Source organism: Hevea brasiliensis, chromosome 15 (assembly GCF_030052815.1).
Source record: "Hevea brasiliensis isolate MT/VB/25A 57/8 chromosome 15, ASM3005281v1, whole genome shotgun sequence".
NCBI lineage: Eukaryota > Viridiplantae > Streptophyta > Magnoliopsida > Malpighiales > Euphorbiaceae > Hevea > Hevea brasiliensis.
Window position 1 is genome coordinate 64315655 of NC_079507.1, and position 22887 is coordinate 64338541.

The 22887-nt window shown below is 28.9% G+C and overlaps 4 protein-coding genes across 4 annotated transcripts; 3 read left to right on the forward strand and 1 right to left on the reverse strand.

Moving 5' to 3' along the window:
* The first annotated feature begins 352 nt into the window (after positions 1 to 352).
* On the forward strand, positions 353 to 4161 carry LOC110670369 (malate dehydrogenase, mitochondrial). The gene is made up of 7 exons (XM_021832400.2): positions 353 to 693; positions 1249 to 1422; positions 1552 to 1720; positions 2155 to 2216; positions 2411 to 2532; positions 3315 to 3432; positions 3789 to 4161. The coding sequence occupies exons 1-7, from the start codon at positions 439 to 441 to the stop codon at positions 3924 to 3926; spliced, it is 1038 nt and encodes a 345-aa protein (XP_021688092.2). The 5' UTR covers positions 353 to 438; the 3' UTR covers positions 3927 to 4161.
* Positions 4162 to 6486: 2325 nt separating this feature from the next.
* Positions 6487 to 9256, reverse strand: LOC110670370 (transcription factor GTE3, chloroplastic). Its single transcript, XM_021832401.2, has 4 exons — positions 7302 to 9256; positions 7159 to 7204; positions 6946 to 7050; positions 6487 to 6821 (listed from the first exon to the last, which is right to left on the reverse strand). The coding sequence occupies exons 1-4, from the start codon at positions 8946 to 8948 to the stop codon at positions 6772 to 6774; spliced, it is 1848 nt and encodes a 615-aa protein (XP_021688093.2). The 5' UTR covers positions 8949 to 9256; the 3' UTR covers positions 6487 to 6771.
* A 5949-nt stretch (positions 9257 to 15205) lies between these two features.
* Positions 15206 to 15916, forward strand: LOC110644172 (uncharacterized). The gene has a single exon (XM_021796836.2). It carries the CDS (start codon positions 15206 to 15208, stop codon positions 15914 to 15916), a length of 711 nt encoding a protein of 236 aa, XP_021652528.2.
* A 2972-nt stretch (positions 15917 to 18888) lies between these two features.
* Positions 18889 to 20359, forward strand: LOC110644176 (uncharacterized). The gene has a single exon (XM_021796843.2). The coding sequence runs from the start codon at positions 18896 to 18898 to the stop codon at positions 20333 to 20335; it is 1440 nt and encodes a 479-aa protein (XP_021652535.2). The 5' UTR covers positions 18889 to 18895; the 3' UTR covers positions 20336 to 20359.
* The last annotated feature ends 2528 nt before the right edge of the window (positions 20360 to 22887 follow it).

The window sequence follows — 22887 nt, forward strand, 5'->3', positions numbered from 1 at the left end:
TTTTTCCTGGAAAAAATTTATTCATTAATATTTTTAAAATTTCAGACTCCTTTTTAATGATAAATTTTTATTTAATTGTTAATTAATAAAAAATAAATAAATTGAGGACTAAATAATTCACTAATAAAATGCCAGGGAATAATTAATTTGATTTTAAATAAAAGAAATCCATTAATAGTTATAAATTAATCGGCAGTAAATAGTTTCTTACCTAAATTTTATATTTTATGCAACTAATTTTGCGAATCAAACCGATAATCAGTAAACTAATGGATAAAACCGATTGACAGACCGGTTCGGTTAATTCACCCAGAAGGCAGCACCTCACATCCAATCTATAAATTCCCGACTCGCTCCTCGAAGCTCACACACGCATTACATGCGCCTCTGAACTCATAATTTCTCCTCATTTCCCTCTTCGTCGGCTGAAATATCAAAATGAGGAGCTCACTGTTCAGAGCTATCAAAACCCTAAATAACTCCGCGTCTTGTTCCCATCTCCTCCGCCGTGGCTACGGCTCGGAAGCCGTTCCCGACCGGAAAGTCGCCGTTCTCGGCGCTGCTGGCGGTATCGGTCAGCCACTTGCCCTACTCATGAAGCTCAATCCTCTTGTCTCTAGTCTTGCTCTCTATGATATTGCTAACACCCCTGGAGTCGCCGCCGATGTTAGCCACATCAACACTAGATCTGAGGTGTATATCCATTATTACATTACTATTGTTATTTTTCTTTGCCTTTCCTTCTTTTTTTTTTTTATTTATTTTGGTGCTCTTTTGTAGGGTTTATGAATCTTTACTTGTTAAGGTTATTATTATTATTATTTTGCTTCATTTGGCTCCGACTGGGTCCCGAAGGTTTTTGATAAGTTTAGTTCTTATTCTGGTTCGCTGATTGCTAATGTTGCTTCATTTCTATAGTTTTTAACATTATGTAGATCCCTTTAAAGCTGAATTTAGCAATTATGTTGATTCACTTGCAGGTGTTGATAATTTTTGTTCTAATTTTTGTCCACTGCTTGCTAAAAGTTTTTTGTTCTTTTTTTTTTTTTTTAAATTTTCCATTGCTTGCTACAGTTGTTTCATTTTTTATTGTTTTAAACATTGTTTATGTAGCTTTATAGCTTACCCTGGTAATTTTGCTGATTCACCTACCTTACTCTTCTAACTGGTGATTCACTTTTAATTATTTTACTTGTGTTTTCTGTCCCTATGTAAATTCCAGTTACTTTTTTTGCCTGTTTGCTTAAGGTTAAAGGGTACGTGGGAGAAGAGGAACTAGGGAAAGCCTTGGAAGGATCAGATGTTGTGATCATTCCAGCTGGTGTCCCAAGAAAACCTGGAATGACCCGTGATGATCTCTTCAACATCAATGCTGGAATTGTCAAGGGTCTCTGTGAAGCAATTGCCAAGTACTGCCCCAATGTGAGTTTCTACCTCCGTTTTACTTATATGAAGCATGCTTTGCTATTTCAGTGATTTGATTTATTTTTCTTTTGTTGGATTTGATGGCTTATAGCTTACAAAATTTGGGAATTGGATTTATGGGATCAGGCACTCGTAAATATGATTAGCAACCCTGTGAATTCAACAGTACCTATTGCATCTGAGGTTTTCAAGAAGGCAGGAACATATGATGAGAAAAGATTGTTCGGTGTAACCACCCTTGATGTAGTAAGGGCCAAGACTTTCTATGCTGGGAAGGCCGAAGTGCCAGTTGCAGGTTAGCTTAACCACCATATGTTAGAAGCTATTGTTATTGTTATATCTACACATTGTTTTTCCAAGAAAGCTAAACATTTTGGTTCAAGAAAATGAGAGCTTCAGTAGACAAAATTTTTATGTTGACATACTTTGAATATCTCATGCTCGGCTCTTAGCATTTTGTTTAAGCTTAGCTTGGGCTCGACTCGAGCTTTAATATTAAAGTTGGAGCTCAGCTCATTTAAAAAATATTAAACACAATCTCGGATTGCTTTAAATTTGTCTATGATATAAATGAGTTGAGCTCGTGCTCAAGCTCGTCTAATTTAAATATAAACGAGCCAGAGCCCAACACATTTAAATATAAATAGGCTTCAAATTGGTCATGAGCGACTTGGCTCATTTACACCTCTATTTCTTGCATTGACTTTGGTTTTCTTCGTTGGTTTGCAGAGGTTAATGTGCCAGTTGTTGGCGGCCATGCAGGCATAACCATTCTCCCATTATTTTCACAAGTACTTGCTTGTCCCCTATCTCTTGCACTCCTCTTGTAGTCTTAGGTGTAATTGTTTTTAGTATATGCTAATGCTGTTCAGCTATAACATATTACGTGTTTGTTTGTTTGTTTGTTTGTTTGTTTGTGTGTGTGTGTGTGTGTGTGTGTGTGTGTGTGCTCTCTCTCTCTCTCTCTCTCTCTCTCTCCCTGTAGGCGACACCAAAAGCCAATCTGGCAGATGAAGAGATTCAAGCTCTTACAAAGAGAACTCAAGATGGAGGGACTGAAGTTGTTGAAGCAAAGGCTGGAAAAGGCTCTGCAACTTTGTCAATGGCGTAAGTTTGTATTTCAACTAGTTTTTGATGCTGTGGCTTGTTTAACAAGGGTATACTTTAGCTACTTGTGGTAAAATCTTGTGTCATATTTTTAAGTTTTACCAAAAGAAATTAAGATAAGTGAATTGTTGAGTTCCTGAATGTGTAATTATAGTCATGCCAGAAATAGTTTTGGATTGATTGAATTTATGTGTTAATGAAACCATGGTCAAGACATGAAATTGGAGAATTTAGATGAGATTAAGCTCATGTGAGCTCCAGTTTTTCAGTTGTTGGATTAAGCTATTAATTGGTAAAGTGATTGGATCTAGAGTTTCAGTTTTTTCAGATTGTCTTTGTAATCTAACATGTAAATGAAATTACATGTTGTATTTTGTATTTTTTAAGTGCAGTGATTGTGTTTTCAATGTACATGTTTTTTCCAGTTGTCCAAATGGAAAATCTAATTGATTTTTTTTTATTTGTTTGAATCTTCTGAACACGTGCTTGGTGCATTTACTTGTTTTGGGCTTGTGTTACCGCTTTCCTGTTTGGAAGCATATCTTTTCAATGATCCTACTTAAGAGTTGAATGCTTTCATGGCATGGTTTTGTGTGTGTTCCACCTCTTGTTGACTGCACCATAAATCAGTTCACTAAGCAGTAAACTTTCATTATTTACTTTGGACTGTGTTGCTGTTTCCTCTCTACTTTCCCAGTTATGTCCATTCATGTCCTTGCACCTGCTTTAGTGGAAGGACAACAAATTTCTAGGTATTAACTGGTTTGATTGTTCTTTTTCAGCTATGCAGGAGCCATTTTTGCGGATGCTTGCTTGAAAGGACTCAATGGGGTTCCAGATGTGGTGGAATGTTCATTTGTGCAATCGAGTGTTACTGAGCTTCCTTTCTTTGCGTCAAAGGTGAATTGACTTGCCCATAAGAGTAGACAGCACATAAAAAGTTGATGAGTTTGTGTGGTTAGCAAACATCACCCTTCCCCCCTTTTTCTGATGCTCTTTTTCCCTTTTTATGTGTGGTTTTCTTTTTCCTAGTGTTATCTTTGCTTTCAAGTGCGTCACTGCTGCTGGAATATTTTTGCTTTAAAGTTCTAACAGCATTTTTTTTCCGTCAGTAAAATTACGACAGTTTATTAGAATCATCAATGGGAGTCTCACATGTATCTTAGGAATGCTCATTAGTTCCCTTGGATTACTTGGAAAGAATGGTGTGAGCAGTTAAGCAAGTCTAAGCGTATCCATTCCATTTGTAATTGCAGGTGAGGCTTGGAAAGAATGGTGTGGAGGAAATTATTGGGTTGGGCCCTCTCTCTGACTACGAAAAGGAAGGCTTAGAAAAGCTGAAGCCTGAGCTCCTAGCATCTATTGAGAAGGGAATCAAGTTTGCCAACAATTAATTAAATCAATGCTTTTTGGATGGCGGTCATGTGTTCCTTCCATTATTAACTCAAATTTTGAAATTTTTGGCAGTGTTGTACTTATTGTTTGCCAGTAACACTGGCTTTTCCATTGAAAGTAGAGCAGGTTTTGCGTAAATCAAACTTGTTAATAATAATACCCTCTGGAATGTAACAGGAGAGTTTTAATAGTAACTTAAATCAAATTTATAAAAATTCTAGGGAAATTGATTGATGTTCCTGCCTGAATTATGTGATACAGGTTTAGAATCGGTTGGTCCTAAGCACCTCTCTCTCTCTCTCTCTCTCTCTCTCTCTCGTTGATGAAAAGATAAAGGTTTAACTTTTAATTTCTTTATGCTGGGAAAAGACGCGAAGCTGGTCATTTGCATCTTGCTTTCTTAGCTATCCTTGAGGGTAGTTGTGTGGGTGCTTCTTTAAACAATTTCTCGTTGAAGTAGAAGCAAGGGTACCTGCAGCTGCAATTCACCTAGTTGGAGTTCAGTATTGAAAGCCGAAATATGTGGGTGAGACTAACCAATTGTAAGCCTTCAGGTGTCGGGTAGCACCGCTTGGTGACTAGGCAGGAGCCATGCAGAAGAATTTTTTGTTAAGAGAGCTCATTATCCGCTCAATGCATGTACAAATCCAGAATGAACAGTTTTGCAACTTTCTTGTCAGTGCTAAATGCTAATGATGCGAGTTGTAGGAAACAGGTATACCACAGCGAAATCATCTTCAACTAAAACTTTCAGATGTGACACCTATGCAGCTTAATCTCCTTGAGCAATTTTGTGCACTGCCCTTTTCCCTTCCACCGCATGCATTCAATCAATAATTTCACATCCAATCATCAAAAAGCACTTCCACAAGCTCAAAAACCAGTGCAATCTAAAATGTCGGTTTAAAAATTAGGCAAAACCCATTTTTGGATTCAATAGATAAACTCGAGAGCTCTAGGGCTCAAAAATGAGTTTTTCCTAAAATTTATCTTCAACTTCTAATGTGAACAATTCTTTTACTCCCTTTTGACAACTTCCTCTAGATTTGATGGCTTCGGCAGTTGAGAAACGCTTTATTTCAATGAGAGAAAAACTGTAGATAAATTAATGATGGAAAGAGAGAAAGAAAACGAGAAAATGTAAAATTATGTAGAGAGAAGTAATATTGATGCGTAATTGATTTGATTCATATGCAGAATTGGGATTTAGGTTTAGTTGTTGTAACTTAAGATGAACAATCAACCCACACTAAGAATTGATCACAAGTTTACGGTTTTACACCTAGATAACAAACTCCTATACTTACTCAAATGCAAAACCAACAATAATGTAGACCTAATGATTCTTGGTATCGTTAAAAAATAAAATTCCAGCAATCAAGGGCCAAGCTCCCCAAAAAAGGGGGGAGAGAACAAGAAAGGACCCAAAACACAGGTTGGAGAGGGATTTGAGGCATGTGGATATCGGATAGAAACACCAGGGACCAACTATATTCACCTAAGCCACGGATCGCACACCTAGTAAAGGTCGCCAAACTCCACGTGCATACCTTCAATTTAAAAACTATATATTTTGCTAAAAATTTTCCAGGATTCTAAGGGTGATTAACATTAATTAATGTATCTGATTTCTCTAGGGCAAGAGATACAAACTCTAATTGTAACGTTTCAATAGAAATAGTCACAGAAGTATCATTTCATAATTGTGATGCAGCAGCAATGAGCATAACCACATGCCAAGGTGTTACTGGAATTATAATTAAAAGGCATCCATTTATAGTGACATGAGACCATAAAGTAGCAATAAAAAAAACCAACTGAAACCCAATTAAAAAATGGATAAAAAAGGCTACTGTTTGTTTAATCAAGTCATTAAACGTATTTGCCGATCTGGTGATTACATCCTTGTATCTAAAGAGTCCATGGCACAGTTAAAAGAAGAAATAAGAAATGCTGAATATAAACTTTGCCGCATTTTGCTGTCAATGATTTGAGATCAGACACCCTACAATTTACTTAACAGGGAACTTTGATAAATAGAAAGGAAACACCCATCAAATTATGGGAACTGAGGTCATAGTAAAACGTTTATGACAACATATTGAAAGACACAAACAATGAAAATGTGACAGAAAAGGCTTTGATCACCCATAAGACTCCTCCTCTTCTTCTTCTTCTTCTTCTTCTTTCTTCCTTGCGGTGCAATTTGGTTGTTTTAACCTAACCCAAAATTGCACATCCTTTTTACGTTTTGACTTTAGGGTTTTTTTTTTTTTTTTTTTTTTTTAGAAACGCTTGTCCGGCGAAGGAAATGCGTTTCTGATTTCATGGAATTGCGGAAACGGTCCAGAGACGTTTCCTCGTCATGTCCTCATGTTTCCGGCAAAGAAACGTTGTTCCAGAAACGCTCCCCCTCCCATTTCTGTGCATCATAGTTTTTAAGTATTGGACAAGGCCTTTTACTTCTGTTTGACAAATGAAGTGGCTTCTGTCCAAAATGTATCATTGAGATATTTTTCCACAAACAGAAGCACATACAAATCAAAATGCTCACTAGACTAGATTCAGCATGTACTTTGCTTTATTAAACTATCATACAGCCAACGTAACAGATATATATATCACATAATCACATAGCATGTTGGTGTTGCCATTACCTTACAACCACCCATATGTTTTGAAAGCAATTCAACAGTGAGCAGCTTAGCCATTAACTTTAGGGGGTAAACTGATATTCTACAGCTTGAATGACTATTATCTACGGTCAAGGGGAAACAAGGGAAGTTAAAATTCAATAACCAAGAATAATGCGTCCTACTTTAACTAAATCTACCAACTCTTATGTCATTGGCGCACATCTGATCCATATCCTGAGGAACTATCACTGTCAGAATCTGCATATAAAGTATGAAATTATATTAACAAATCTATTTGTTTTAATAATTGGAAATATGATTGCCTGAAAATCTTCTAGATGTAACCACACTTGTAGAAGACAATGATAAATGTCTCATTTACCGCTTGAAGAGGATCCAGAGTCACCGCCAGAACTGCTTGAACTACTTGATCCATTATCACCTTGTTTTTCTACTTGATCAGGAGATGTAGTGACAATCTCTTCAACTGCCAAATGGATTTTTAAATCCAGTGCATAACAATTAGAATACCATATTGTCCAACAAGATAACCCGAATAAAGGCAACAGAAATGGTAAAGATTTTAATAACTTACCTGCTACTGATTCTTTTGGTGCCTCTGCCGCAGTTGATGTACAAGTCTGCATGGATAATGAAATGAATAATGTGATAACCATTAAGACTTCCTTGTAGGAAATTGAAGTACAGATTGAGCTAAATAACAATTCATGGTCTTACAGTCTCATGGAAGTTGTGCCCAGCTTCTTCTCTTGCTTGAAAAACAGGTTCAGATTTTCTCTTGTTTTGGTTCAAACTCTTCTTGTAATCGGTAACAATTGTATCAAGTTCCCATAGTGTTTCAGTATCAAAACTATCAATGTCCACCTCAATCTCATCTTCTTGTTGGCAAAGCCCAGGGTTCCTTTTTTTGATAATCTGGACAACACTATCCAATTTTTCCGAAGGCAAACTCAGTAGGTCTGTACTCAGTCTCTGCTTCTCTTCAAAAGTCATTTCTCTCTTTTGATCATTCTTTGCTTTAGGCTTCTTTGATATAGGCATCCTTCCTTCATGTGCAGCAATATTTGTCGCCTTCAAGTTGGAATCCATTGGCTTTGTAATAGACTCTGACCTATCCAATGTCCCTGTCTCCAAGGGCATTTTCTGTGGAGGAGCAGAAGTAGGGGCAGAAGCGGGAGCTCTCTTTGAAGTGGGTGTGGGAATACTTGCATCATACCCCATATCAAACCTGTCATTAAAGTTGAACTCACCCTTAAGAGCCGCCCACTTTTCCTCAAACAACTTCAACATTACGTCTGCCATAATATGGACATCCTGCCCTTTCTCATTATATGTCATGGCATTATTAAATGTCAGCCTCACATCCTCTGCAAACTCCTTAGGCGATTCATACAGATTCTTCTTCAGTCTACTCTTAACTGTCCCCAAATCCATGGGATGTTTGATGATCTTATAATAATCATGCAACATCAATTTCTTCACATCCACAGGTTCATTAAACACCCATCCATACTGATGCTTCATCAACTTTTCCAACAAGTCTCCACACTTCTTTAACATCTCTCTACTATGTTTATCCATCCCTGAACCCAACTTCATTACTTTTCCCCCACTGCCCTTTTTCCCTCCATTACCTAGCTTCAACTTCTTCTCATTCTCTGAATTCAAAATCTTTCCCCTCCTCACAGAATCCAGATTCTTATGATTCTGATTCACCTTTGGGGTTTTCTTCTCTTTATTCACATTCTCACCAACACTACCGTAATCATAATGATTACAGTTATCATCCACGGACACAGCTAAACCCTGCAACGGCCGTGGATTGGTAGGTCCCACATAACTCACCTCAGAATTAACCCTAGCAAGAGTACCAACTCCGTTGGTATCCATCATTCCATTATCGTTAAACTGAATTTCTTTAGCTTCAAGTTTCTTTTTCCAGCTCCTAACTTGATCAAGTTCACTCACTAGCTTTCTCTTCAGCTCTCTAATGACCGATTTTGATCCACTATACAAGCTAATTCTCACCTTATCATCAAATTGCACATACCCGGGTAGCGAATTGCAGGTCCCACTTCTGGAGTTGTGTGGGACCGGTTGTAAGCGATTGTGACTCGACGAATCGTCGGACTCCATGGTGTCTAAGCGCTTCTGCTGCAGCGGCGAGGAGTTGTCGTCGTCGTCGTCGTCGTCGTCAGGAGAAAGGGCTTGATACGAGTGTTGCGGCTGAGGGATATAGGTGGAATTTAGAGATTTGTTTTGGGTTTTTTGGGCATAAATTTTCTTTTTGCTCTTGCTATGCTCCACCCATCTCTGTTTCCCTCGAGAATCGCCACCGACTGCAGCAATTGGCCCTGTAGCCATTCATCAATTAAAAAAAAAGGGGGAAACCCTAATTTCCAAACAGAAGGCTTCAAATAATGGATTTCTTCAAATTTTCCTCAATTTTTTTTTTTTAAAATTAAAGGTATAAAGAAGCAATTGGGCTTAAAAAATAAATCCTGATTGCTGCAACGTCTAGGGTTTGGAAAGGGGTTTATGAAAGGGAGAAACATATAGTGGTTTTGCCTTTTGATGCGTGAAAGGTAGATTTTGAGTTTTTAGTTTTTTTTTTTAATTTATTTTTTTTCCAGTAGAGAAAACAGAGAATGCGAGAGTGGAGTTTCAGGGAAGGGCTCAACCTCAACAAAAAGACGGTGACCACACGCGCTCCGGAAGCGAAGGATGACACAGCGAGCAAGTTAGATGGGACCTACAAGTTTTCTCAATTTCAAATTAATTAATATCAGCTGCATATATATATTTTTTACAATTCAACTCAATTTCCATATAATTCCTAAAAAAAAAATAATAACCCATATCAATTATGAAAAAAAAAAACATATACTAAAGTTTATTAAATTATATAACATAGTTAAACGACGTTGCATTTTCTAATTTCTTCTAATCGTATCAATAAAATTGTTTTATTTAGTAATTATTTCAAATTGTATATCAACTTTCATATTTATAAATGATATATCAATTATAAAAAATATTTATTTTTATTTAATTTTAGTCAATTAAATAATATTATAATTAAATTATAAAACAATAACAAAAATTAAATTTTCTTTTGTTATTAATCCAACTAGTGGAATACTCATATTATGCATAGTAATATGTATATATGTGTGTGAAGAGATAAATATTTATTTTACTCAAAATATTTTTTACTATTTATAATATTTTTATTGTTTAATTTAATTTTAGAGTTTACATACATTTAAAATTTTTAATACTTAAAATTTAATTATCTATATAATTTTAGAGTTTATGTAAATCTAAAATTTATAGTTCTACGTTTATTTAAATTCTACTTAATTAAATTTTTATTATAATATAATTTAAAATAAAATTTTATAAAAATACCTTCATAATTTATGTTATTTACAAAAATAGAAATATATTTTATTTATACGAATTAATTTTTTAATGAATCCTAATAAAATTTTATTTTTTATTTTATAATTATTTATGTAAAATTATTTTAATATAATTATATTTGAATTTCCATAAAAGAACAAGGAAAAACATTAATTTTTGTGAATTAAACATATGAATTTTTTTTATTAATATTTTTAAAATTTTTTTATTTAATTTCTTATAAGTTCATTAAAAAAACTATTTCATATAAAATAAATATATATTTTTCTTAATATATATATATATATATATATAATAGATATTTCTAAGAAAATGACACGTGACACTTCTTATGAAAAGTTTATCAGGTATCACATTTCACAAATACTTTCATTTATATTAATTATTATTTAATTTTTTTTAATTTTTCTTTTAATTATCATTATTATTTACAATACTACCTAAACATTTATAATTTAAATGTTTATTTCTTTTAAAATTTAATTTTTAAAAAATAAGACATTTTATAATTAAATATAATATTTAAAAATTATTTATATTATTTTATAAATATTAATTATTATTTAATTTTTTTATTTCTTTTTTAATTATCATTATTATTTACAATAGTATCTTAATATTTATAATTTAAATTATTATCTTCTTCAAAATTTGATTTTTAAAAAATTAAAAACTTTTATGATTAAAGATAATATTTAAAAATTATTTATATTATTTTTTATAAATTTATTTATATAAAAATATTATTTATCACATGTTACCCTTAATAATAATAATAATAATAATAATAATAATAATAATAATAATAATAATAATAATAAGGAAAGGTCATTGATGAATATTAATTTTTAAAAAATTAATTATTAATTTGTGATCTCATAATCAATTATAAATATTCTCCTTTATACTAATTATTATTTAATTTTTTATTTCTATTTTAATTATCATTATTATTTATCATATTATTTTAATATTTATGATTTAAATTATTATTTTCTTTAAAATTTAATTTTTAAAAATTAAGACATTTCGTAATTAAATATAATATTTAAAAATTATTTTTATTATTTTATAAATACCGATTATTATTTAATTTTTTTCTATTTCTCTTTTAATTATTATTATTATTATTATTTATAATACTACCTTAATATTTATGATTTAAATTATTATTTTCTTTAAATTTTAATTTTTAAAAAATTAAGAACTTTAATGATTAAATGTAATATTTAAAAATTATTTTTATTATTTTTTTATAATTTATTTATGTAAAAATATTATTTGTTACGTGTTACCCTCAATAATAATAATAATAATAATAATAATATTGATGACCATTAGTTTAAAGAAAATTGACCATTAATTTGTTATCTCATAATCAATTATCATATAATTTAATCAATTTTAAATTATTTTATATCTTTAATAAATATTTTTATTACATTATTACATTTTCTATTATTTTTATTATAAAATATTTATTAAAAAATTTGAGAAATAAAAAGTACAATTTACATAAAAAATTATAAAAAATAAAATATAGATATTGACTTATTTATAATTAGTATGTATTATTTTTTATGTTAATAATTTAATATTCTTTTTATTTCACTTTCTTAAAATTAATTAATACTTATTATTATTATCATTATGACCAACTTATAATGATTTAATTGAAACGGTTAAATAAATAAAAAATATTTTGTCATTATAAAAATTAAATTTAAATGTTTGTTACCGTTTTTTAATTAAATAATATTTAATTATAAATTAATTTTTCATTTAAATGGTTTTCATTTATTTATTTTTATATAATATATCATATGAGACATTTAATACATATAAGGTACTTTTTTTTCATCAAGTATTTTCATTTCACCTAAATACTCTTAAATCTTTTTTCGATTTATACTATTTTTTTATTATTTCTTTCAGATGACTATTAATTTTTAAAAAATTAATTATTAATTTGTGATCTCATAATCAATTATAAATATTCTCCTTTATACTAATTATTATTTAATTTTTTATTTCTATTTTAATTATCATTATTATTTATCATACTACTTTAATATTTATGATTTAAATTATTATTTTCTTTAAAATTTAATTTTTAAAAATTAAGACATTTCGTAATTAAATATAATATTTAAAAATTATTTTTATTATTTTATAAATACCGATTATTATTTAATTTTTTTCTATTTCTCTTTTAATTATTATTATTATTATTATTTATAATACTACCTTAATATTTATGATTTAAATTATTATTTTCTTTAAATTTTAATTTTTAAAAAATTAAGAACTTTAATGATTAAATGTAATATTTAAAAATTATTTTTATTATTTTTTTATAATTTATTTATGTAAAAATATTATTTGTTACGTGTTACCCTCAATAATAATAATAATAATAATAATAATAATAATAATAATAATAATAATATTGATGACCATTAGTTTAAAGAAAATTGACCATTAATTTGTTATCTCATAATCAATTATCATATAATTTAATCAATTTTAAATTATTTTATATCTTTAATAAATATTTTTATTACATTATTATATTTTCTATTATTTTTATTATAAAATATTTATTAAAAAATTTGAGAAATAAAAAGTACAATTTACATAAAAAATTATAAAAAATAAAATATAGATATTGACTTATTTATAATTAGTATGTATTATTTTTTATGTTAATAATTTAATATTCTTTTTATTTCACTTTCTTAAAATTAATTAATACTTATTATTATTATCATTATGGCCAACTTATAATGATTTAATTGAAACGGTTAAATAAATAGGAAATATTTTGTCATTATAAAAATTAAATTTAAATGTTTGTTACCGTTTTTTAATTAAATAATATTTAATTATAAATTAATTTTTCATTTAAATGGTTTTCATTTATTTATTTTTATATAATATATCATATGAGACATTTAATACATATAAGGTACTTTTTTTTCATCAAGTATTTTCATTTCACCTAAATAATCTTAAATCTTTTTTCGATTTATACTATTTTTTTATTATTTCTTTCAAAAGTTATTAACTATCATTATCAAAATTTATTTATTTAAATATTTTTAATTAATATTTATTCAATTATTAATTTTATTTTATAAATTTCTTATTTAATATTTCTTATACTTTTGAATATTTTATTTCATTATAATTATATATCGAATGCAATTATAATTACTATTTTGATTATCTATATTTTATTATCATTAATTTTCAATAGAATTATTTTTAAATTTTAATTAAATATCTATATTTTTATGCATAAATTATCTCTCAACTATATTTTTATATAAAAGTAGAATTTTAAAAATAAATTACAAATATGATTACATCAAAAATTTAGTTAGAAATAAAAATGACTAGAAACAATTAAAGTTATAGTATTAAAATGAAGAATTAAATAATGCTAAAAAATAATAGTAATAAAATGGTGAAAAATAAATATCAGTTTGATGCATGATGACATTCTTTTAATAATAACTCTGGCATAAACCAACGAACTATTTTTAATATTACAAGCAAATAAGAAACAAGAGAAATATCTAAATAAAATTTATGAATAAAAACTAATAACTCTTAAAAGAAATAATAAAAATAATAGAATAAACCAAAAGAAGATTTAAGAGTAATTAGATCAAAGGAAAATATTTGATACGAAAAAAAAGATTTGATATATGTCAAATGATAGAAAACATTAACTATTTATAAGCAGAGATATAGAGAAAATTCATATCAAAATTAATTAGGCCATTAAACTATTGTTAATTAATAAAAAATTATTTTTTAATTGAAAGAATTTTAACGTTCGTAAATATTAAAACTCTAAAACCTTAGCAATAATTTTAGATAAATAAGTTGACAGTTTTTAATGGCCATAAGTATTTTTAATAATAATAATAATAATAATATATTTAAAAATATTTCACTAAATGATTTTTATTTTCCTTCAAAGTACACATAGGTCTTAATTTTACTATATTGACGTTTCTAAATTAAAAATTGAAAAATATGATAATGGATTATAGTTATATTTAATAATTAATATTTCTTCATTATTTAAATTTAGAAGATAAAATTAATTAAGGATTGTATTTAAAGAATTAAATTCTACAATAATTATTATATATTACAACTATTTAGAAAATATTAAAAAAATTAATAAATTTAATTAAAAATTATCACTTGATATAAATATAATAGTTTGAAATCCTATGTGGCAGTATCAGGAAAAAGCCTATCTATTTTAATTTAATTTAAAATTAACAGTTGACATAAATATAATAGTTTTGAAATCTTCTATGTGGCAGTATAAGGAGAAAACTTGCTTACTTTATATATAGATAGATTATTTATAATTCCATAAGTTTAACTTTAAAAAAATTAATGTTTATTATTTTTGAAACATTTATAAAAATATATTTTGTATTAAAAATAAAAAATCTCATGAATTAGTCAAATATAACAAAACAAACAATTAAGTAAACTCTAACTGGATTAATTTCACGCATATATATAATTTCTCATATCAATGTACAAATCAAAACAAAATTCACAAATGAGTTTAAAAGATTAAAAAAAAATTTCTAATTTAATTTAAATTTATTTAGAAATTGATGTACAGCATGTGGTTGGAATGTTTGACTTGAGAAATAAATCAATATAAAACGCAAATTAAATAAAAAAAATTAACAAAATAACCATTTTCCATATTATTTGTTTAAATTATTACACAAGCACAACACACCAAATTTTAGGAATTATTATAAATTGATGAATTTATTATTTTAATATATTGTTAATTTCAAAAGTCAAAAGAGCTTCAAATCTTATTTATCGTGATCTATATATATATATATATATATATATATATATATATATATATATATATATATATATATATAATGTAATGCTAGTTTTTCTTATAACGTAATTAAGCATTCTTGAAGCACACATTGGAAGTGGCAAAGGAGTCGACGAAATTTCAAGAAGGGCCATGTGCTGCAGCCTCACATATTTGCATAAGCTCGAGGAGATCAGGCGTCTATGGTGGAAAGCATTTAAACCCTAACAATAAATTAATTTAACCAAAAGCTATTGAAAATAAGCAGGACTTGAATTGATCATCTTCATCCTTTGAGACTAGCTAGTTAGCAATAATGGGCATGAAACAACAATCTCACAAAACCACTATTTCTATTAGATATTCAACAATTCTTACTCTAGCCCTTCTCCTTACCTCGGCTTTTCTCTTCATTTCTCCACTTATGCATGTACAGGAACCTTTATTGTTTCCTTCTGAGCAAACCTCATTTAGTGGAGACCTCAGAGATGCTAAATTTCCATGGAACAAACTTTGTTTCGGACCGACTTTTAAGAAGCTAAAACTTGCAGTTTTCTCCAAGACATGGCCGATTGGTGCAGCCCCTGGGGGCATGGAACGACATGCTTCTACTCTATATCATGCTCTAGCTGCCAGGGGTCATGAAATCCATGTGTTCACTGTGCCATCAGATAGGAGACCTCATTCTGATGTCCATGAAGGCAACCTTCATGTGTATTTTGCTGCAAATGATCATGGTTCTTTTAGCTGCTCTCTAGCATTTGAGATATTCAACAAGATAGGCACTGATGTAGCATTTGATTATGTACATACAGGGAGTGTTTCATTACCTTATTGGAAAGCAAAAATGCTGCCTCATGTAGCTGTAACTTGGCATGGAATTTGGTATGAAATTATGCACTCCAAGTTATTTGAAGAGCTATTTTCAAATCCAAATGGGGTTCTTCCAGGCTCTACGACAGAGCTTCAAGAAGCAATGCCAAGGCTTATCGACGAGATCAGATTCTTCTCCAGTTACCTTTTCTAATATCTTCTAATCGTATCAATAAAATTGTTTTATTTAGTAATTATTTCAAATTGTATATCAACTTTCATATTTATAAATGATATATCAATTATAAAAAATATTAATTTTTATTTAATTTTAGTCAATTAAATAATATTATAATTAAATTTTAAAATAATAACAAAAATTAAATTTTCTTTTGTTATTAATCCAACTAGTGAAATACCCGCGTTATAAATGGTCATATGTATATGTGTGTGTGAAGGGGGGAATATTTATTTTACTAAAATTGTCTTTCATCATTTATACTATTTTTATTATTTAATTTAATTTTAAAATTTATATAAATTTAAAATTTTTAATACTTAAAATTTAATTGTCTATATAATTTTAGATTTATATAGAGTTTATATAAATCTAAAATTTTTAGTTCTAATTTTATTTAAATTCTACTTAATTAAATTTTTATTATAATATAATTTAAAATAAAATTTTATAAAAATACCTTCATAATTTATGCTATTTACAAAAATAAAAATATATTTTATTTATACGAATTACTTTTTGAATGAATCCTAATAAAATTTTTACATATTTTATTTATACGAATTACTTTTTAATGAATCCTAATAAAATTTTATCTTTTATCTTATAATTATTTATAATTATTTATGTAAAATTATTTTAATATAATTATATTTAAATTTACATAAAAGAACAAGAAAACAAATAATTTTTATCAGTCAAATATATAAATTTTTTTATTAATATTTTTGAATTTTTTTATTTAATTTCTTATAAATTTATTAAAAAAATATTTCATATAAAATAAATTTATATTTTTCTTAATTACATATATATTTCAAAAATTCTTGATTATTACATTAAAATTCTTAATTATTACATATACCTCTTTATGAACGCATATTTTTAAATTATTATTTAATGAATATTAATTAGTGATTTATTGAATTATAAATCAAGGAGAAAAAGCATCATGACTTCGATTACAAATAGAAAAAGAAATGAAGAAATTAGTAGCGACTAAAAAGAATTAAATAATGCTAAAAAATAATAGTAATAAAATGGTGAAAAATAAAATATCAGTTTGAGGCATAGTGACATTGTTTTAATAATAACTCTAGTACAAGTCACTATTTTCTAAGATTCAAAGAACTATTTTTAACATCACAGGAAAATAAAAATCAACAAAAATATAGAAATAAAATTTATTAATTGAAACTAATTATTTTTGAAAAAAGCAATAAAAATAAAAGAACAAATCAAAAGAATGTTTAAGAGTAATTAGATCAAGAGAAATACTTGGCAAAAAAAAGATTTGATGTGTGTCAAATGGGAGAAGACATTAACTATTTATAAGTAAAGATAGAGAAAATTTATAACAAAATTAATTAGGCCATTAAACCGTTGTTAATTAAAAAAAACATTATTCTTTAACGAAAAGAGAAAATTCATATCAAAATTAATTCGACCATTAAACCATTGTTAATTAAAAAAATTATTATTCTTTAACGGAAAGAATTTTAACATTGCTAACTATTAAAACTCTGAAACCTTAGCCATAATTTTAGGTAAATAAGTTGACAGTTATTCTCAAATCAATGATGTTAATGGCTATAAGTATTTTTTTTTAATGACGATAATAATAATAATAATAATAATAATAATAATAATAATAATAATAATAATAATAATAATAATAATAATAATAATAATGTATTTAAAAATATTTCACTAAACGGTTTTTATTTTCTTTCAAAGTAAATATAGTTCTTGATTTTACTGTAGTGACATTTCTAAATTAAAAATTAGAAAATATGATAATGAATTATAGTTATATTTAGTAATTAATATTTTTTCACTATTTAAATTTGAAAGATCAAATTAATTAATAATTGTATTTAGAAAATTAAATTTTATAATAATTATATGTTATAACTATTTAGAAAATTTTAAAATTAATAAATTTGATTAAAAAATATCACTTGACATAAATAAAATAGTTTTGGAATCCTATGTAGTACTAGGGAAAATTTGTCTGCTTTAATTCAATTTAAAATTGTTACTTGACATAAATGTGATAATTTTGAAGTCTTTTATATGGTAGCACCAGGAGAAAACCTGCTTACTTTATATATAGATAGATTATTTATAATTCCATAAGTTTAACTTTAAAAAAATTAATGTTTTTTATATTTGAAATATTTATAAAAATATATTTTGCATTAAAAATAAAAAATCTCATGAATTGCTAGTGTTAAATGGAGCATTAATCAAATATAACAAAACAAATAATTAAGTAAACTCTAACTGGATTAATTTCACACACATATATATAATTACTCATATTAATGTACAAATCAAAACAAAATTCACAAATGAGTTTAAAAGATAAAAAATAATAATAATAAAGACAAAAAAAATTCTAATTTAATTTAAATTTATTTGGAAATTGATGTATAGCATGTGGTTGGAATGTTTGACTTGAGAAATAAATCAATATAAAACACAAGTTAAATAAAAAAAATTAACAATGTAACCTTTTTCCATATTATTTGTTTAAATTATTACACAGGCACAACACACCAAATTTTAGGAATTATTATAAATTGATGAATTTATTATTTTAATATATTGTTAATTTCAAAAGTCAAAAGAGCTTCAAATCTTATTTATCGTGATCTAGAATTAGTAGTGTATTTATTTTCTTTATATATATATATAATGTAATGCTAGTTTTTCTTATAATGTAATTAAGCATCCTTGAAGCACACATTGGAAGTGGCAAAGGAGTTGACGAAATTTCAAGAAAGGCCATGTGCTGCAGCCTCACATATTTGCATAAGCTCGAGGAGATCCGGCGTCTATGGTGGAAAGCATTTAATCCTTGACAATAAATTAATTTAACCAAAAGCTATTGAAAAGAAGCAGGACTTGAATTGATCATCTTCATCCTTTGAGACTAGCTAGTTAGCAATAATGGGCATGAAACAACAACCTCACAAAACCACTATTTCTATTAGATATTCAACAATTCTAACTCTAGCCCTTCTCCTTACCTCGGCTTTTCTCTTCATTTCTCCACTTATGCATGTACAGGAACCTTTACTGTTTCCTTCTGAGCAAACCTCTTTTAGTGGAGACCTCAGAGATGCTAATTTTCCATGGAACAAACTTTGTTTCGGACCGACTTTTGAGAAGCTAAAACTTGCAGTTTTCTCCAAGACATGGCCGATTGGTGCAGCCCCTGGGGGCATGGAACGCCATGCTTCTACTCTATATCATGCTCTAGCTGCCAGGGGTCATGAAATCCATGTGTTCACTGTGCCATCAGATAGGAGACCTCATTCTGATATCCATGAAGGCAACCTTCATGTGTATTTTGCTGCAAATGATCATGGTTCTGTTAACTGCTCTCTAGCATTTGAGATATTCAACAAGATAGGGACTGATGTAGCATTTGATTATGTGCATACAGAGAGTGTTTCATTGCCTTATTGGAGAGCAAAAATGCTGCCTCATGTAGCTGTAACTTGGCATGGAATTTGGTATGAAATTATGCACTCCAAGTTATTTGAAGAGCTATTTTCAAATCCAAATGGGGTTCTTCCAAGCCCTACGACAGAGCTTCAAGAAGCAATGCCAAGGCTTATCGACGAGATTAAATTCTTCTCGAGTTACAAACAGCATATATGCATCAGCAATAGCGCAGGCGAGGTATTAATAGACATCTATCAGCTGCCTCAGAGAAATGTCCATGTCATACTAAATGGGGTAGACAGCACAAAATTTGTGCACAACCCAGAAGCAGGAATAAGGTTTAGAAGACGATACGGTATCCCTGAAAATGCAAGCCTTGTGATGGGAGTTGCAGGGAGGCTGGTTAGGGACAAGGGACATCCACTGCTACATGAGGCATTTTCCCTGATCAGAAAACGCCACCCTGGTTTATGCCTGGTGGTGGCAGGGTCAGGTCCCTGGAGGAGAAGGTATGCTGAATTAGGCTCTAGTGTTAAAGTTTTAGGTGCATTGGAGTCATCACAGCTTTCAGAGTTCTATAATGCAATTGATGTGTTTGTCAACCCAACATTGAGACCTCAAGGACTTGATCTTACATTAATTGAAGCAATGCATTGTGGGAAGCCAGTTTTGACCCCAAATTATCCAAGCATAGTTGGGACAGTGGTGGTGAATGAAGAATTTGGCTACACATTTTCACCTAACGTGAAGTCATTTGTTGAGGCCTTGGAGTTGGTTATAAAAGATGGGCCAAAATTATTGAACCAGAAAGGCTTAGCTTGCAAAGAGTATGCTCTTTCTATGTTTACTGCCACTAAGATGGCATCTGCCTATGAGAGATTCTTCCTCTGTATGAAGAACACTAGATATTGTCAGTATCCTCTTCCAACAGATTGTTAAATGTGATCTAAATTTTTCTGTTAATCATTGTTTCTTTCCAAACTAAATTTGTGAACCTTAAGTATCAAAATATTTTTGCTGGTGCTTGGCTTGAAGTGTTAGATCAGTTAGTTACATAGAACTATTTCAATAAGATTGCAAACTTTTTGTCTTGTTTCCAAAAATTCTTTTTCAGTATTTTGAAAATTTTTGAAGGGGTTTGAACTCATGACCATTTATAAGATAGGTATTTGACCACTAAATTAGTAGCCCAACCGCTTTTGTGTTGTTCTTGTTAGAAAATCAGAGGAGAGAATGAGCTGAAAACAGAAAATTACATAAAATAAGTACATAAATTCTGCAGAACGCAGAATGTGCAGCAGCGTAATTCTGCAGAAAGAGAGAGAGAGAGAGAGAGAGAGGAAGAGTTGGATTTAGGCTTCAACAATAAGATTGACAAAACAAAAGCTTTAAACATTAACAAACAAAACAGAGATTGAAAATGTAGAAACAAAAGAAATACAAATGCACAGTTCTTTTTCTTCTTAATTTTCTATCAACTGATCACCCTCTGCTCACATAACTCTCTCTGCATAGACCAACAGCTCACGTTTTCTCTCGGCTCCCACTCATTTCCAGCAGCAAACTCTTCCTTTCAATGGGATAAGATTGCTTTCTTTGGTCAACAAATGGCCATACTTAGGTATAGCCATTTTTATTTTTCCTTTTTTTTAATACATTTCCATCTATTTTTTTACTAAAATCTCATCAACTCCAACCATTCTTATTCACCTACTTCGAAACATTAAAAAAAAAAAGATATCCCTTTATGGGGATTGGTCATAAATGTCAATCAAAGCTAAAACGGTAAAGAGTAATTGGTTTCAGGAAGTGATATTCCACAATTTCTCAATTCAGCAAACATATATCCATTCTGATGTCACTAGATAAGGTATTACAAACAATATTTCTCATATTAAAGAAAAAAAAAAAAGAACAGAATAAGGAAACTTAAAATTTCTAAACAACTGGGGCATTCGATTATTCTTATGGCAAGATATATTGCAAAATACCATATACAAGAACATATATTCTTATGCAGTGTCTTCATATAGAATGAAGTCGTCCTTTATTATTCTTGATTTTGAAAATGGGTGTATAGAGAGACTAAACATACATTCCGACAAGAAACATTGGAACTTTCACACTCTCTCACATCTGGAATCCTCACAACGCACTATCCTCTTTTATTATTTTAATTCATATGTAACTTGTTAGCTGCAAGAATATTAACTTAAACATGACGGTTTAAGCTAACATTAAGGCAGCTATTATGACGGTATACATATGCCCCTAGTTAGCAAACAAAACACATACAATTAGCCAATATGTATGGTAATTAAGCATACTTAATGATGTTGTGGATCTGGTCCTCCAGGTGAGACTCTCTGAGTGTCTGCCCCTTGCGTAAACCTCCTCCCGTTATATTCAAGTCTCGACCCATCATAACCGATTTCACGTAAAATATGACCACCAGCGATCTTTCTGGGCATCAATAAAATTTTACGATGAGAAAGACGAGCTTCTGAACTTGCTACAAGCATCAATGTAATCACGACTGTGAACACTAAAAAAATACTTGGTTTTAACGAGGTAGCCATTCAATACTTCTTTTTATATAGGTCTAATAAGAAGCGAAGTGGAACTCTGAGTGCAGCAACAATTAATACAATAGCCTTTTTATAGATACTCACTCATATATAGAAAGATATAGAGAGAGAGAGAGACAAGTTGACATGAGTTCTAAATTAGTGATGAACATAAGACAGATAACTATAATGGAATTACCTATAATGGAATTACACCAAGTGTAGATGTGGGATTTTGCAGGCTTGTCTAGTGTTTTCATTAATTGGATTCTGCTTTAATGAGTCACCTCCATATTATTATTCGTATTCTTCTCGTTTTCTGACCCTATTAGAGTAGAAGAACAAATAAGATGTTCATTAGGTTCACTATATGTAGTCAAGTTTTTCGGTTTTTGTTCTCTTCCTTGTGTCCATACAGGTGTGGAGGGACGGGAAGAGGATGGCCATGGCCCCTACACTTGTGTACATATATTTATACTTAGAAAAAAATTATTCTATTTTAACTATTGGCCCCCAAAAATGATTTATATTATTTAATCGATGATGTAAAATATTAAAATTATTTATTTATTTATTTATTATACATTTAATAAATTTTTATAATATTGACACTCAAAAAAAAAATTCTGATTTAATTAAATTTTGTTATGGTATTTTATGAATGTGTAATATTAATCTCTTAAAATGTATAAAAAAATATAGTTATTTTTAATTTTTAAATTAATTTTATATATAACATTGTCCATTAAAAAAAAATTATGACTTCCCCCTTTCCATACTAGAGCTTCAACTACATGACAAAACATACCCAAATGAGGCAATTGAATATAAAATAAGTTAGATTTGTTTCCATGCTCAAATTACCATGCTCAAATGGGCCTTGTTGACATGTGATTTTAGGAAACTATTTTATCCTTTTCAAGA

What these genes read in the sequence shown, in the direction of transcription:
- LOC110670370 (XM_021832401.2), bottom strand. Translation starts at nt 8,948, where the DNA reads ATGGCTACAGGGCCAATTGCTGCAGTCGGTGGCGATTCTCGAGGGAAA. An exon ending in ACCAAAAGAATCAGTAGCAG is followed by an intron (nt 7,051 to 7,158) that starts GTAAGTTATTAA and finishes TCCATTTGGCAG; the next exon opens with TTGAAGAGATTGTCACTACA. An exon ending in CTCTGGATCCTCTTCAAGCG is followed by an intron (nt 6,822 to 6,945) that starts GTAAATGAGACA and finishes CTTTATATGCAG; the next exon opens with ATTCTGACAGTGATAGTTCC.
- LOC110644172 (XM_021796836.2), top strand. Translation starts at nt 15,206, where the DNA reads ATGGGCATGAAACAACAATCTCACAAAACCACTATTTCTATTAGATAT.
- LOC110670369 (XM_021832400.2), top strand. Translation starts at nt 439, where the DNA reads ATGAGGAGCTCACTGTTCAGAGCTATCAAAACCCTAAATAACTCCGCG. An exon ending in TTGCCAAGTACTGCCCCAAT is followed by an intron (nt 1,423 to 1,551) that starts GTGAGTTTCTAC and finishes TTATGGGATCAG; the next exon opens with GCACTCGTAAATATGATTAG. An exon ending in GGCCGAAGTGCCAGTTGCAG is followed by an intron (nt 1,721 to 2,154) that starts GTTAGCTTAACC and finishes GTTGGTTTGCAG; the next exon opens with AGGTTAATGTGCCAGTTGTT.
- LOC110644176 (XM_021796843.2), top strand. Translation starts at nt 18,896, where the DNA reads ATGGGCATGAAACAACAACCTCACAAAACCACTATTTCTATTAGATAT.